Source organism: Phoenix dactylifera, chromosome 2 (genome assembly GCF_051530095.1).
Source record: "Phoenix dactylifera cultivar Ajwa chromosome 2, Ajwa_hap1_PhDact_Kaust_v1.1, whole genome shotgun sequence".
Lineage (NCBI taxonomy): Eukaryota > Viridiplantae > Streptophyta > Magnoliopsida > Arecales > Arecaceae > Phoenix > Phoenix dactylifera.
Genome location: NC_143191.1, coordinates 42,109,939 through 42,126,940, shown reverse-complemented (window position 1 = coordinate 42,126,940; position 17,002 = coordinate 42,109,939). Strand labels below are relative to the sequence as shown.

The 17,002-nt window shown below is 40.0% G+C and overlaps 1 protein-coding gene across 1 annotated transcript; it reads left to right on the top strand.

Annotated features, from left to right (window-relative positions):
- Positions 1 to 12,694: 12,694 nt before the first annotated feature.
- LOC103712738 (zinc finger protein CO3-like) lies at positions 12,695 to 14,737 on the top strand. The gene is made up of 2 exons (XM_008799346.5): positions 12,695 to 13,443; positions 14,341 to 14,737. Exons 1-2 carry the CDS (start codon positions 12,796 to 12,798, stop codon positions 14,686 to 14,688), a joined length of 996 nt encoding a protein of 331 aa, XP_008797568.4. The 5' UTR covers positions 12,695 to 12,795; the 3' UTR covers positions 14,689 to 14,737.
- The last annotated feature ends 2,265 nt before the right edge of the window (positions 14,738 to 17,002 follow it).

Below are 17,002 nucleotides of genomic sequence, written 5' to 3'. Positions count from 1 at the left end.
TTTTTTGGCGCCTTGTCTATGATGCATAATAAATTTCATGATGTTCAGTTTTAGTAAGAACTGAAGGAAGAATCTCTTTTTCATAATAAATCTCTCTTTTTTTGTAATCCAGTATGCTTATCATAAAAAATTTAGACTCTCTGTCTTGGAAGCCTATCAAAAGATGTTCCAATTTGTGGCATGATATTGTGAATGCCCTTCCAGCATTTTGGAATGAATCACATTCCAAAATTGGGAATGGTCAGAATACCTTATTTTAGTTGGATTTATGATGTCTTGTGATGGCCTGGTCATGGTCCAAATCACATGACCAGCCCGACCCAGATGCTGGATCCGGACATGCATCGCATGCAATGAGCAGTAGTAGACCTTCGATGGTCTGCTTTCCCAGCTGGTGATTTCTAGCAGAAATAGGAGACCTAGGGCCGCTAGGGCTCTTTTAGGAGGATAAGCGGCAATAGACTCCCAATAAGAGTCCGCTTTCTCATCTGAAGCACATGACTCCTAATAGAAATAAAAGGCCTAGGGCTGCTAGAACCCTAGGTCACCTCTATAAATAAAAAACCTCTTTCTATCATCCAGACCTCCACCACCCCTTCCTCCTTCTTTCTCCCTCTTTCTACCTTCGAACTCACCGTTCCTAGGGCTGGAAATAGGCTCAAGCTGGCCCGAAGCCCATCGGGCTAAGCTTCGGGCTTGGCCCGAACGAGTTCAAACCGGGCTAGACCCGAAAGACTTCAAATCAGGTTTGAGCTTAAATGTAGAGCCCATTTATTTTTCGGGCCAGGCTCGGGTATGTTACTGGCTCGGCCTAAGCCCGAATAAGGCCTGAAACAGTGTTCGATTTAGGTCCGAATCAATTTATTTTTGTATGTTGTTATTTGAGAGAATAATGAGGAAGTAAAGGATAAATTAAAATAGGTTTAGCTGAAAATAATGTATCATGTATCATCTACATGTACTATAGGAGAGAGCTTAATTTGTAATTAGCTCCTTTTTTTTGTGAAACAATATTATGAGATATTAAACTTCAATCGGGTTTGGGCCGGACTTATTTTTGGCCCAAATGGGTAATTTGGGCCGGCCCAATCGGATTTGGACCGGGCTCGAGCTTGGATTATCCAAAAAATTTTGGGCCTAAGCCCGGCTTGAAGCCCCCAAAAAATTTCGGGCTGGGTTCGAGTAGAGGCATGGCTCGGCGCGGCCCGACCCACTTTTCAGCTCTAACCGTTCTCTAACATTGTGCCCATCAAAAACCAAGGCTAGAGAACTCCACGAGAACCAAGATTTAGTAGATTCGCCTAGTAAAGTTTAAAGGTCTAAGGTGGAAGATGCAAGAAAATCTTATACTCTTTACTAATTTTTGAACTTGTAAGTAAACCTTATACTCCTAACTAGTTTTCAAATTTTTATATATTTTTCATACTTATAATTTATATAAAAATATAAAAATAATATGAAATATTGATGATATTAATTTTTTAAAATTAAGGATCGAGCAGATGATATTATAAAAATCATGATTTGTTATGAAAGACTGGTTCAATGAATATTTTAATGCTAATGATTTTTTTATGAATTATGAACTCTAAATTACGAAAATTTGTATTTTCCTTATGAAAAGAATAATTTTATGATCGTTCTACTGTTAAAGGTTATAATTATGAACTACGAACTCTTCATAGCTATTTAGCAATTTATTCATGTATAATTAAAAAAAATATGATTTAGAAAAAAATATTTTAAGAATTATAGGAAAAGACTCTTAGATGGCTATGTATAGTCCTTGAAAGTGGAGGTAGATTGACATCCGGAGCTAGATCCATATGATCCTGCTAGCGAGTAATAGAAGTTGGCATATGACTCCGCTAATAGATAATACTAGTTGGCATACGACCCTGCCAGTGGGTAATAGTATTTAGTATACGACCCTGGCTGCTAGTAATAGTAGTTGGCATACGACCCTGCCAGCTGGTAATAGTAGTTTGCATATAACCCTGCCAGCTAGTAATAGTAGTTGGCATACGACCTCACAAATGGATAATAGTAGCTGGTATTTTTTCGATTACGACCCTATCACGGGTATGATAGTGACCTTAACATTTAGTCTGAGAGAATTATTAAAAAGTATGATGTGGCAAAATAAGAAATGATTTATGACTTTATAAAGTTAGCATGTTTATGGTTTTGTTTACGCATTGGAAATCATATGTATGTAATTTGCATGATTTATGTATATGCAGAAGCATGATTGATTTATGATTATACTGTTATTATGAAATATTTTATTTTTTAATGATAGTAGTTATCTTCTCTAAATGATTTATTGATGCATGAATAAATTTGTGCTTGATTCAGCAAGGTAGTAAAAGACTTACTTACTAGAAATGAAAGATGGTCTAGGTTTGGAGTTCGCGCAGGCAAGCTTGGCGATTTTGGAGGAGAATTTTAGTATTTTTAATTGACTATGAATTTGTAGTTGATAGCTTTCTAAATTTTGAGATTATGGGCTTTAGATAATTAAATTTGGATTAGTCGCTTTGAACTCGATCGTATTTATTTATTTAACAGGTAGTGGATTTGGACTATTTTGTCATATTTTTATTTAAGGTGGATTTGTATACGTATTATGATTGTTAGCTTCGTTTTATCGTGGGTGATACTCCTTGATAGCATGGCCATGTATGTCCCGTATTTGAGGCATGCCATGCCTCTCTCATCTATCTTCTCTTTGTTGTACAGACTAAGCTGGAGGAAAAATGGAACTATTGCTAATTTATTTAATTCAAGAAAATCCACTTGGAACCTAAAACAGTCCTGCAGGTTATCTTATTGATGCTCAAGCCCAATTCTCTCGATTATCTTCTCTTTTATCATTAGTTTTGTTCAATTAAAATGAAGACCAGCTGGTTTGGAAACTAAATACCAATGAAAGTTTTTCTACAGACTATGTATCAATTCTTGAATACGAGGGGAAATAAGTGTAGTTTTGCAGGCAATTTCTAGAATCTTTTTGTCCCTCTCAAGATCAATTGCTTTCTTTGTCTTTGTTGGTAGAAAAAAAACTCAGTACTATAGATTTGCTTGGGAAGAAACCTGGAAAAAAACCTTGGAGGGTGTATTCTGCATAATCATGGATCGAAACAGTTGATCATTTGTTCTTTCAATTCTCCTTTATCAACCTATAAGATCGTTTGCTCCTTGATAGGTGTGCTTCATCCTCAAAACTCTTTTCAGTTTCTTGGTCTTGATCGGAGGAGAAGAAATCTTTAGGGCTCGTTTGGTTCGCAGGAAACATTTTTCCTTCTAAGAATATGATTCATAGAAAGTAGATTCGTGGAAAGGGGATGTCTGAAAAAGTATTTTTGGCATGTTTGGTTGACAATAGGAAAGTGACAGATTTTCAGAGTGCTTATGTTTGGTTGATCATCCACTTTCCTGAAAAAATTATATGTAATTTCTATTATACCCTTAATAAAAATTAGGTCTTTAATGCCTCTTTAATACTGAAGGGCTTTTTTGGAAAAAAATAAAAATGGAGTGATTCCGGGCTCACGGAAAAGTAATTTTTCCATGTTTCTAATGGGAAAGACTTTTCCATGAAATATGGAAATCATATACTCATGGGAATACAACTTTTCCATTTCTCTTCTTTGAAAACTCCAATCAAGCAAGAGGCATCTCATTACTTTTCCGTTGACCACACTTTCTTTCTTTCTTTTTCCGCGAACCAAACGAGCTTTTAAAGTCTGCTCAACCTATCTTACTTATGTTGATTGCGACTCTAGCTTGGGAATGTTTGAAGGAATGAAATTCAAGAATTTTTCTTAATAAGCAATTTCTGTGGTAGTTATTGCTTCACGAGATCTTCACTTATTTCGGTTGGTTTTTCCTAATAACCATAAAGGCTTGTCGGTGTTGGAAATTTATGGTTGAAAGTGAATGATCTTCCACTTGCCCAAGGAAGGAGAAATTTTTCTGCATGCATAGAAGATCAACATTACTTATTGGCGGATTTCACTGTATCACTGAATATCTTTTTGTTACTCTATTCTTCTTATGATTGATATGTAGGAACTGGATACATCTCAGTTCTCCTTGTTTTCTACCCTCTCTTCAAACTTGACTCTGTAATTTATATCAATTGAATAATTTTTGGATGCCTAAGCCTTCTTTCATCTTTAAAAAAAAAAAAGAAGAAAAGACAAGAATCTTTTTTTTCTCCTCTTCCTGGTTAAATATCGTAGGACAACTTTATGATTTTTTGTTTACTATCATTTATAGAACTATCAGGCCTAGCTATGGAAAAATTGATTATTGATAGGCAATGGCTGTGTAGGGTGGTGATGTTCAGTCTATACCACTGTTAATTTGCAGTATTTTGGATTAGGACTTCTTTGAGAATGCATCATATGCATCTCAATAATATTAATCCAATTGTAATGGGAGAAACGTTTTTAGAGGCTGTTGCTGGAAATTGGACCCGAGGATGACCACTAGTTGAGAAGGTGGAGCTCCGGTGCGGATGGTACGTCGGCGGGCTGCGTCCTCCGGGGGACCTGCAAAAAACCGGTGGCCGGGGCTTCCGGCGCCGACCCTCCAATGCTATTAATCCAATTGTAATGGGAGAAACATTTTTAGAGGCTGTTGCCGGAAATTGGACCCGGGGATGACCACTGGTTGAGAAGGTGGAGCTCCGGTGCGGATGGTACGTCGGCGGGCCGCGTCCTCCGGGAGACCTGCAAAAAGCCGGTGGCCGGGGCTTCCGGCGCCGGCCCTCCAATGCTTAAGTCAGAGGTATTAATCCAATTGTAATGGGAGAAACGTTTTTAGAGGCTGTTGCTGGAAATTGGACCCGGGGATGACCACTGGTTGAGAAGGTGGAGCTCCGATGCGGATGGTACGTCGGCGGGCTGCGTCCTCCGGAGGACCTGCAAAAAGCCGGTGGTCGGGGCTTCCAGCGCCGGCCCTCCTATGCTTAAGTCAGAGGGGGGCTTTAGTAGAGAAAAAGAGATATTGCATGCGAGGGTCTCCAAGTCAGAATCCCGAAGAATTCCCTTTTAAAGAGGAAGAAGTTCCCCTTTTATAGGAGGGATACCGAGTTACCTGTGATGTGACCGGGCGAATTAAATGAGTTATCGTCATGATTAAGTGTGATCATGTGAATTAATGCGTTGCCGTGGAGGACGGGACTGGAGCCAATGAGTTGTTGGGGGTGATCGGACGTAGTTGAGTGAGTCAATGAGTTGCCGTAGATGGCCGATTTTGAGTAAGCTGGGGGTCCGTAGAGATCATGCGCATTTAATTGTTGACAGTCGCAACAGGATATGGTTCCTGGTTATATGTCGTGGCGTGGCCGACAAGCAAAGCATGGTGCGGTGAGATTGTTGCAGGGCGTGGTCGCAGTATGTGGGCGAGGAGCTCGGTCTACCTGAGCTCGGCCTGCATGAGCTCGATCTTCTGAGCTCGGCCTGTATGAGCTCGGCCTACATGAGCTCGGTCTGCATGAGCTCACCTGTATGAGCTCGGTCTGCATGAGCTCGGTCTTCTGAGCTTGGCCTGCATGAGCTCGGTTTTTTGAGCTCGGCCTGCATGAGCTCGATCTACATGAGCTCGGCCTGCATGAGCTCGGCCTTCTGAGCTCGATCTTCTGAGCTCGGCCTGCATGAGCTCGGCCTTCTAGGCTCATGCTTGCTGTCGGATTTGGGTGCTTTAATTGTATTTGTGGGGTGGTCCATTTTTCTCCCAACACTATCCTCCGACTTCCGAGTTCGAGCTGCTTTTTAGCTCGAGCGAAGGAAGTAGTCCAGTCGTCGATTGCCCTGTAATATAGGCAAATGTCTATGGAGATATATGTGCTAAGTAGGGTGTACCTCTCATGCAGTCGGAGCTAACGGCCTTAAGCGGAGCTGTCCAAGCCGAGCTAAGCAACTTTGCTCCGAGATCGACTTCAGCAGCCTTCTTTGGCTTGTGGTCGACTCAGCAGGGTGCCCCCACTCAGATCGGGGCGTGTTGTCGTAGGAGGCGTCAAATGGCGTTGAAAGGCATGGAATGGCGTTGAATGGCGTCGAAGTGGCGTCGCATGGCGTCGAATGTCGTCGAAGGGCGTCGAATGTCGTCGAAGGGCGTCGAATGTCGTCGAATGGCGTCGAAGGACGTCGAATGGTGTCGAGAGTTGTCGAATGGCGTCGAATGTCGTTGAAGGACGTCGAAATGGCGTCCCGAGCTTGGTCGGGGCATTATTGGAGACGCATACAGGAGACGGACTTCATCTGTTGGCGATCGTGCGCCCTTATTTGGAGCGGGGCAACGTTGGAGATAGAGATACCCGTAGATCGTTTTTTGGATTCTCCGATCTGTAAATATGTCGTGGCGTGGCCAGCAAGCAAATCATGGTGCGGTGAGACTGTTGCAGAGCGTGTCCGCAGTATGTGGACGACGAGCTCGGTCTACCTGAGCTCAGTCTGCATGAGCTCGACCTGCATGAGCTCGTCTGCATGAGCTCGGCCTGCATGAGCTCGGCCTGCATGAGCTTGGTCTTCTGAGCTCGGCCTGCATGAGCTCGGCCTTCTAGGCTCATGCTGTCGGATTTGGGTGCTTTAATTGTATTTGTGGGGTGGTCCATTTTTCCTCCAACAGAGGCCATTCTATAAGGGAGCATGAAATTCTTTACTAGAAAAAGAGAAGGTTTGGAGGGATCAAAAACTGCTAATTTTTATAGAGCCACTGATCCCTGGTATATGTTGTTGTTTGTTTAATGAACCTTAAATTAAAGGCTGCTTGGTTATTTTAGTTTCAGGGCTCTACAATTCTTGGGCACTAAACTCCAGCCCAGCCTTCATAATATAAGAAGCTATTGACATGTGAAATGAGGCAATAAACATAGTACTTGGCTCCATAGAAGAAATGCCTGAAAAAAATGTTCAAATATTTTATGCATCTTAGCTTGGAGTAAAATTTTATGAACAACGGTGTTCATGTCACTATAAAAAAAATCAGGCATTGCTGACACTTTTTATTACCTATACTAACGCTTATAAGCGTCGTTAGTTTTATTACCGATACTTTATAAAGCATCGCAAAAGCGACGGCAATGTGAGCATTGAAAAAAAACTATTGACGCTTTTAGAAAGCATCGCTAACTGCCAATACTTATAAGCGTCGGCTTTTAGCGATGCATATAAGCGTCGCTAATTGGCGATGCTTATTAGCGTTGCCCATTGCCGACGCTTTTTTGTGTTGGGTAATAGCAATGCTTAATTGCATCGCTAGTTAGTTACGCTAGAAAGCGTCGTTAATATTTTTTATAATAATGTTTGAAAGCATCGTTAGAATTATTTTTTAAAAAAAAATTATTTAAAAAAATTAAAACTTTGTATCCATATATATGCTAAACGTATACTCAACAAAAGCCGTATTATTACATAATCAAACAGATTATTTGAAATATTCATGTTAACAAATGTGATTACATTATATTGTCAATTGACATTTACAATATGCTTCAAAAAATATAATATATATATATAACTCCTAAATAAATAGTTTAAGAGCTATCAAGGGTCGATGGCATCATCATCATCTCTACGAGTAGAAGAAGTATCAAGAATTTACAAGAAAAAGATAAAAAATTTAGAAGTTAAGAATACGAAAATCATTATGCTAATACAAAAATATATGCACAAGAAAAGAAATTTTCATAAAATTTTTACAATCCGGATATAGTTCTTGATCACAATCTTTTACGAAGTTATGATACCGAGCTATGTCATCATTAGATGAATGTATAGGTTCCTCAGAATGCATGAAATCAGTAAATGTACGCTCATCATCTATTGGAGCTGCTTTCTGCCCTCCACTAAAATTTGTTAAATTTTCAATACCATGTCCAGGAGCATCTCTAAGTAAGCTCCTTATATGATCTTTTTCAATAAGATTTTTTTTCTGTATTACTAGATCCAAAACTAGATGTGTGTTCTAAATAGGAGGGTTGGTTACATGAAGACGGCAATATGGACTCTCTATGAAATATCTATTCAGTGTAACCCTTTAGAAAATCATTGTACACTAAATGTCCTTCAACAGTTTTTGGAGCGAGAGAAGAACTATTTACGCATTTTCAATATGGACATAAAATCTATCCGTTCATATTAGATTTCTCAAAAGCAAATTTAATAAAATTTTAAACTCTATCCAAATATTTGGCACTGGATCTCTACTTATTTATCCAACTTTTGTTCATTTTATTAGAGTACTGATCGAACTGCAGCTTATCTAAAAAAGATAAAAAAATTAGGGTATGAAGAAGGATGACATAAAATTTATTCGATAAAAAGATCAAAGAAGAAGATGCTAATGAAGATGTGGCTGGTTGGTCTGAAGATAATGTGGCTCATATGTCTTATTCAAATGGGCTCTGTCTTTGTCCTTCCGTTTTTCTAAGCTATTGCTATTGTCCTTTTCGTGTAAACTACATCAATTCAATATCATACAACTTCAAATGGAATAACACTTGCATACATATCCAAATTTTAATAACATATTATCTTTGTATATGTGAACAACCCAAAATTCAATGCTATCCATGAATGCATAAAATCCAATAGATACAATCCAACCAATCCAATATTAAACCTGATCATTTTATCAATTGCTTTTATGCATTAATAAGACATTGTAATAAGTATCTCTATTTTGTTAGACTTCTTACATTACAGGATGCTCTCTTTCTATTCAATGACCCTGTGTTTGCAACTTGTCACTACAGCTTGTATATTATAACAAATCAATACCATAACCCTAGGAAAAATGAATTCCAATAATAAACAGCATGGCAATGTTCTGGAAAATGCAAACAGTGCTTTCGGCCTAGAAATTCAAAGAATTGTTGGGACAAATGCTATACATCTTACGAGGAAATGCAACCACCGCATATGCTGATGCAAGTCAAACCCAAATGAGCATGTTTTAATGCTGGAGCAAAGCTCTTGGCAAGCATTCAGTGGTCATCTAAGAAGTCTCATCCATTTGCTCTATTAGTTTTTTTTTTTTTTTTTTTTGGTAGCAAATCATTTGCTCATTATGACTACATGCCTAAGAAGAATGGATTATGATCATATGTCAAGCATCATAGAATGCCATAGATTGCAAAAGCAAAAACAAGATGTTGTGTGCACATGCATGCATCCTATCTTCTTTGGTTTTGTAAGCAGTGTTTATACAAACTCTATTAACATAGCATATGGAATCCCCTAAAGCTAAGGAGAATCCCTTGTAGCTGACATTTTCACTTTTTTGTACCTTTTACTTTCTTTGGATTTGGCTGGATATACTCAAGTTAGAGCTATATGAATTGTCGTTTTCATCAAAAAAAAAAAAAAGAGGCGGCGAAGAGGGTGGGGGGGAGAAGGAGAAAGAAACCTGGGACGAGCGGAGGCGGAGCTTGATCGAGGGATTGGGGTCGGTCGGTTGGCGCTGGAGAGAAAAAAGGGGCTAGGGTTGGTGGAAAATGAGGGCTAGTGGGTCGGAGATTGGGGGTTTTAAAGAGTGGTGGGACTTGGCCTCCGACGATACTTATAAATGTCGTCTTAGGTCCTAGGCTTCTTCTGACGCTTATAAGCATCGTCTTAGGTCCTAGTCTTCCGACACTTATAAGCGTCGTTTTAGGTTAGTATTTAGGCTGTGTTTAGTGGAAGTTAAGGTTGAGGGATGGGTTAGTGCATAGGATTTCGATGACTCTTTTAAGCACTGTTTGGCTCCTTTCTTAGCGTCCGACAACCCTTATAAGCGTCGTCTTACTATTTGCTTTCGACGATGCTAATTAGCATCATCTTAGTTTCATCTCCGCCGATGCTACGTAGAAGCGTCGGCAAATTTTGGCGTCGGAGCCAAAATTATCGATGCTTCTACCTAGCGTCGACATATATATGTCGGCATTTCCCTTTTTCCTGTAGTGTGTCAATGTAAATTTTGTTAGGCTTGCATAGGAATAAAATATTTTAAATAGAATCACAAGAATGTTTTGAACATTCTAGGCCTAGGATCCTGAGGCTGCACTTCTTTCCGTGAACTCATTGCAAATCTGAAGCTAAAGCAACATAATCATATACTAATCATTGAAACATAAGGACAGTTATAACTAGAAATAATAATAATAAAAAAAGCATATCTGCTAAAATTGGGAGGTCGACTTTGCAATACATTATTATCATATATTGATATTAAATTTTGCAAGAATAATATAATGCCATCAATTTTACAAATCCAAACTCCCCTTTCCCACCACGTTTCCGGCATTTGTTTGACGTTGCTCATGTCATATTTTATAATAAAAATATGATGATGAAACTAAATTGTCTGATACAGCTGCGAGGCATAGGGGTTGCATATAATTCTAGTACCAAATTGAAATGCAATACCTAGTCAGATTACATATGGGTCTACCAAAATTGGATCCAACGCTGGAAATAAGTTTTTTTATATATATAAAAAAAAAAAATCAGAGGAACTTGCATATAAGTTAGAACTAATTCCACTTTCGGGCTAGGTTGATCAAGCTCAATTAACGCATTTCTGTGGGCTAATCACCAAGACAAATGCATGATGAATAGACGTACGGTAATGTATTTCGGTGATTAGTGGGCAACTACTCCGATAAAACTGATTGTCTCTTAGTAGCGTTTGCATCTAAAATATAAAAAATGGAGGGAAAAAAAAGAAGAGAAGAAGCTAAGGCGCCCGCCTTTATCCCTCAGCCAAGGCGATGATCGCTTATCCGCCACGTTGGAGGAAACTTGTATTTTCCGCGTGCATGCGTTGGAGAGCCGAGGACCAAGCAACGACTTGTGGTGGAGATTCGTTTGCTCTAACTAAGTGACCCCGTCGGTCCGGACTCCACGTTGCCGTTTTAAGCCTGCGGCGATGGACGAAGCCGCCGAGAGAGGAGTTGATTTCGTGGTTTGCTTTCGGTCGAAGCATTAAGTTTACTTCCATCAAATAATAAAAAAGAAAAGCAAAATGTCTGCTTGCATTCCTTGGGCTTTTTTTTGTTTTCCAGAGCTGGTAGCTAAATAAGGCTAGATAACATATAAAATTCTACTCTAAATGTTGGAGTTTTAATTAAAAAAATATTTTTTTTTTATTCTCTAAATTTATGTGTCTTCGGATCCATCACATCTCTTCGTTCTTTCAGATAGAGTCTATAAATAGATTCCTCCTAGATTAATTCAAAAACAATTTGATCTCTCTTTTCCTCACTAGTACTCGGTCGGGTCAAGCCTCCATAAAATCGTGTTCGTTAGAGAAAAATCAGGCTGAGCTACATTGTTGTATTCGGACGAGATCATTATAAACCTGCACGGAGGGGGCAAATCGCATTCTTAAAGTAGTGTATATCACACGCATTGATTTTGACAAGCTCTTTCGAATTTTCTGATTATATTTTAGTAGATTATTTCTTTATAATACTCTTATAAAATAAAGATATAATAGCTGTAGGCAAAAAATTTCCAACACTAAACCTATCAGCCTGTAGTATATCAGCAAACGCTGGATGAGCTTGGTTGCCTACAGAAATATCAAAGTCACCGCATTTGCTGTCGTTTGCCAGTGAATGAGTTCATCATCAACAAGAGTTTAATAACTCGAACATCTCAAATGCAATTAATGAGAGTCTAGAAAGGATAGACAGTTCGCATGTTTTCCATTGAGCCAATTTGGAGGTACTTCAGAAGGTGGCCTAGCCGGTAAGATGCTGATGACAAATATCGATCCCTTGCGAAGGGAAGATAAGATGTAAGATGATATAAATAGTCGTCGCAACCATTGTGATTTAGGTAAGAGGCATCGTTGATATTTCTGCACAATCTAATCACTCCAGTCCTTGGAAGAAGCTTTTCTCCAACGTGGCAGATTGGTGCCAATATACCCTGCATCTTCTGGACAGGTTTGCTAATCTCATACAATTGCTTCCACAGTACTTCAGGTTGCGAAAGGAGCAACAAAATATTTTTTTTGTACATCGGTATATAGGAAAATATCTACATTTCATTCGTCTGAAGGTGGAAAAAAAGATAAAACTTCTTCTATACAATCGGTTCTTTTTTTAAAAAAAGAATCCTGAACTATTGTTTGCTCGTGAAGGTAATAAAATTATCCGGGAAGCTTGCAAATGGAGCCCTGAACTAGCTGCCCAAAGGAGATTGGTAACGACCGGTAGAGAACTTCACCCTCTAGTAGTCCATGATGGTCACTTGCTTTTCCTTGATACCTGGGAGGGAACATGGATGAACTATAAGGAGCCGATAGGCTTTAATTTCTCCTCCTTGGCCCTGTTTAACCCCCGGATGATGGGAGGCAGTACATTTGACGAGCATGGGACATGGTTTTGAGTCCTGTGAGAAAAGGTGAAAGGCACCGCTTTGCGAATCCCCTCCCAATAAAATGAATTCCGAAAGCCCAAAGGGCAGCACGGCCTGCTCGGGACCATCACGGACATCCGAACGTGTCACAATTTATCCCTTCTGGGACCCACTTGTCCCTCCACTCAACCCAATTGGGCCCACCCAGAACCATCGCCAGCCACAAGATAAGGGACCAGACCCTTTCACCCGCTCAATTTCTGCCAAGTGTCATCACCGGATCCTACCCCCGCCTCGCTGCCGTCACGGGCACCCTTTAAACCACCTGAGGGGTGCTACCTACCTTCACAGAGAAAACAGAGGAAGAAGATCCCACACCGATTATTAAGAAAAAAAAAGAAAAATATATGTATCTCCTGATCATCGTCCTGTCTTCATGAATGATATGCTGAAGGTGGAGGGAGATCCGGTTGGCGGCGGTTGGGCCCCGCGGGCTTGCGAGTCGTGTCGGTCGGCGCCGTGCGCAGTGTACTGCCAGGCCGATGCGGCGGCGCTGTGCGCCGCCTGCGACGCCGACATCCACTCCGCCAACCTGCTCGCCCGCCGCCACCACCGCGTCCCCGTCCTCCCTGTCTCGGCCGCCGGCTTCGTCGTCCGGCCCAGCCTCAACCACTGCAACCACGTTGTCGGGCCGGATGGGGCCGACAAGGCGGAGACCGAGCTCCTAGGGGAAGAGGAGGAGGCGAAGGAGGAGGAGGACGACGACGACGTAGTGTCATGGATGCTTCATGATCCCTTGATCAACAGCAATCAGAGTGGTAATGGTCTGTTCGGCGAGGAGGTTGATGGATTTTTGGACCTCAATGAGCACAATTCGGGTGCTGAGAGGAAAAGCGTGAGCCAGAAGCAGCAGCAGCAGCAGCAGTTGGATTACAACAATGGGAAGAGTGAGGAGAGTGAGTATGTGGTGCCAAATGGACAGCAGCAGCAGCAGCAACAACATAGCTTGCCGATGTTGGAGTGTGAAGGCTCCTCTAAAGCTGGGTTCAATAACTTCGGATACTCTGCTTCACTTAGTCACAGCGTGAGTTAATTCAATTGAGCCCTTCCATATCTTGCCGGCTTGTTTCCGAATCGTACGTGTAGGTATAGTTTACATCTTCAAGAAATTTCTCTCTTTCTTCTATTTTCCTTTCTAGATTAGTTGTTGTTTATATTGAGGTGTGGCTGACTTTTTGTTTATAGTGGTATTTTGCAACTCGCAGAGCATCTAGAATGATGGAAGTATCCTTGAAAATTGGAACTGTTCGACAGTTCTGTTGTAAGAAGAGTTTAGTAAGCTTTGGCTGGCACGAGTCCCCAGTAAAATAAATTCTGAACGTAATGGATCCACCCTCAAATTGTTCATCCATCTTTTTCAAAAGGATCTGTTTCTTTATATTTACCCTCTATAAGATAAGATGTTAGTGGTTTCTCGTCCGGTATGAATACTCTGTTCATGGTTATGGATTCTCTTCATCCTCTTGGATTTCATCTTCTTCGGTGTTCTTTCATTTTCTCTCGGTCTGGAAAAGTCTTTTTTTTCGCTTACTAGAAAAAGCTATAATAGTTTTCTAAGAACATTGGAAATTTTCTAGATTAGAAAAAGCTATAATAATTCCATTTTCCAGTAATGAACATTGGAAATTTGATCTCAAATACACGAGTGGCTGAATATTTTCTCTTAGACGGATCTGTTCACAATCTCCTCTCTGTAGAATTTTTTGTAAGACTAAAGCATGCAGTATTGGTAGAAGTTTTTCAGTGCTTTTAATGATCTTGATCTCTTGTGCTTTGTACTTGAAAAAGAAATTGAAAAAGGAATAAGGGGACTAATTTTCACTTTAAGAAATCTCCTCTCTCTCCATTTTGATTAATGTAATGGAGGAACAAACTATCTGTTAGGTTGATGCATTCGTTCTCTTCTGATCTAAAAATTCAGCTTTCCTTGTCATCAATGGAAGCAAGCATCGTACCAGACACGACTGTGGCAGATATCTCGAACTCTCACCTTCGACCTGCCAAAGGGACCATAGACCTCTTCTCAGGCCCTGCTCCCCAGTTTACTCCCATGGATAGAGAAGCCAAGGTTCTTAGATACAGGGAGAAGAGGAAGACAAGGAAATTCGAGAAGACAATTAGATATGCATCAAGAAAGGCATATGCTGAAACCCGGCCTCGAATTAAAGGCCGTTTTGTTAAGAGATCAGATGTAGAGCTTGAAGTGGATCAGCTGTTTTCTACCACCATGATGACGGATTCTAGCAACAGCATTGTCCCTTCATTCTAGTTCTTCTGCAAAACTTATTGTCATATGAGAGAATGCATGAGTTGCTCCACTGCTTTATATATATATATATATATAATTTTTAGTTAAATATATAAAAATCTGGTGAAACTTTGCTGGAAGCCTCTTGATTAATATAAAGACATGGGAACTGCAAAGAATTCCTAGTGGCTTTATGACCATTTCTGTTCTGAATTATAATTATCTTTTGGTTCGTGTTTCTGTTTCCTCTGTTGTCTTGCTTTTCATCCTTCACCTGCCCTTCTTGTCTCTTTTCCTTCTTTTCTGTTAGATGTAAGGGTGTTCTCCCATCTGCCCTGCAGTATTCATTGCCTTAATGAAATGTTGGGTGGTATTTCCACCGTTCCTCTCACAAAAAAAATAGTATTGTGGTTCATGTGTTTGGAGAGAGCTCATCTGTATCATTTGGATGATTAGCCCGAAAATTTTATAGGATTCGTAGATTAGATCAATACAACCAACAAAAAATCATGGGATTATAGACTAAGCTAGACCTATATTCAAAAGTATAAGAAATAGCTTTGAAGTGGATCGACTCGAATCCTATAGAAAGAAAAAGAAAAACCCCCATATGTCCTTTTGTTTTTTTCTCCATGTAGGATTCAAACAGCCACTCCAAAGCTATTCCCTAGTAGCTTTGAATATTGACCTACTCCAGCATGTAATTCTATGATTTTGCTAGTTGTAATATCTCAACCCATGAATCCAATATGATTTTTCTGTCCAATCATCCAAACAGGCCCTTAGATCTAGTAATTTTCTAGATAAGTCATGCTTATAATTTACAGCTACACTAGCAGCATAAACGGAAACTATAAAGTTTTCCCCTCAAGGGGAATATCTTCTACCTATAGAACATGGTCGTGTATATTTTTCTTGTCATCTATATAACTGAATAATTTCTTGTACAGCTAAAATTTACCTTCAGCAACTAGCCTCTATCTTGTATATTTTGCTATATGTGGCTTCTTAAATCTCTATAAATTGAGGTAAGCATCCATGTTTAATCACCAACAGAGTTCTCTTACAACTCTAGATTCCATGGTGTTGGAGACATAACTGTCTGCAACGTTAGATCATATTACATCCACTTGGGCCCACCTACTCCATAGACCAAAAGTTTGATGCTTAGAACTACATTCTCCACTGCTTTGTCATGCCATCTCCATCTTCGCAGCAACTACTCATGACACCAAAAGTTTATCTTATTTTTTCAATGTTCTGTTATGTATTCCAAGTTTCTCTTTTTCGTGGTTCCAACCAGTCATTTCTTATTATTCCTTTTATCTGTATGAAATTGGTACCTGGAACCTAATATAATCAATAGGAGGTTCGCCGTTGGCTACAAGTGGCTTGCCATTTCGTTGAGCATCTTTTAACTTTTCTTTTTACAAATTAGGCCACCTTCAAATTCACCCCATCAAAACTTAGTTATTCTTCGAAAGAACACTTTATTTGTCAAGTCCAATATCTTTGCATCTTTCTAACTGCTAACCGGCAGCCTTTGAGGATTTTGATGATATCTCAATTTCCTCTCTCTCTCTCTCTCTCTCTCTCTCTCTCTCTCTCTCTCTCTGTGACAATGCACTATGATGTTCTAGTTAATTTTATGCTATCCTATAGGGTAACTTTGGGTCCACAGTTGCCACAATCATTCCTTCTCAAGCAAATTCTCAATAGCCTAGAGTTGATGAAGAATCGTATGTGAAGCCCTTCCTTCTCAAAATTATTTAGCACCCGGTCCTCTTTTTTGGGACTTTTATTTTTTGATTGGTTGAGCCCCTTTTCTTCCACACAACTAGAACTATTTCTGTACCCGCTCACACGCAGTTTTGTGCATGTTTATGCAAGGACGAGAGATTAAACATAATTTGGCTATCAAAATGAAAGTTTGGATATAAATTTTCAGTCAACATGGACTCAATTGCTGTTAAATGACAGTAACTTTACGTAGTAGACCTCAATTTTCTGTCCCCCCCCCCCCCCCTCATTAGGCTCTTATCCAACTTCTCAAGGATTTAAGTCTTTCGGCGAAATCACTTCAACGAAAGTCTTTTGATTGCAGCAAATTACTCCAAAGTCCATATGAATTGAGCCCCACTTAGTTCATTTCCTATGACACTTGGGTCATCAAATAATTTTCCCGAACTCCTTAAGCCCAAGCTTTGAGGGTGGTCTATGATATCATCACCTTCATCCTTGGTTCCCAATGATTCTGGAACTTAAGACTTGTCACGCCCCAAACCGTGCACCCGAGTCCGATACGTGACACAGCCACACACTCCCTAGAGCAGAG

Excerpts from the sequence above, each read along its gene's own strand:
- LOC103712738 (XM_008799346.5), top strand. The coding sequence starts at position 12,796 with ATGAATGATATGCTGAAGGTGGAGGGAGATCCGGTTGGCGGCGGTTGG. Across the intron at positions 13,444-14,340 it reads CTGCTTCACTTAGTCACAGC|CTTTCCTTGTCATCAATGGA; the intron begins GTGAGTTAATTC and ends CTAAAAATTCAG.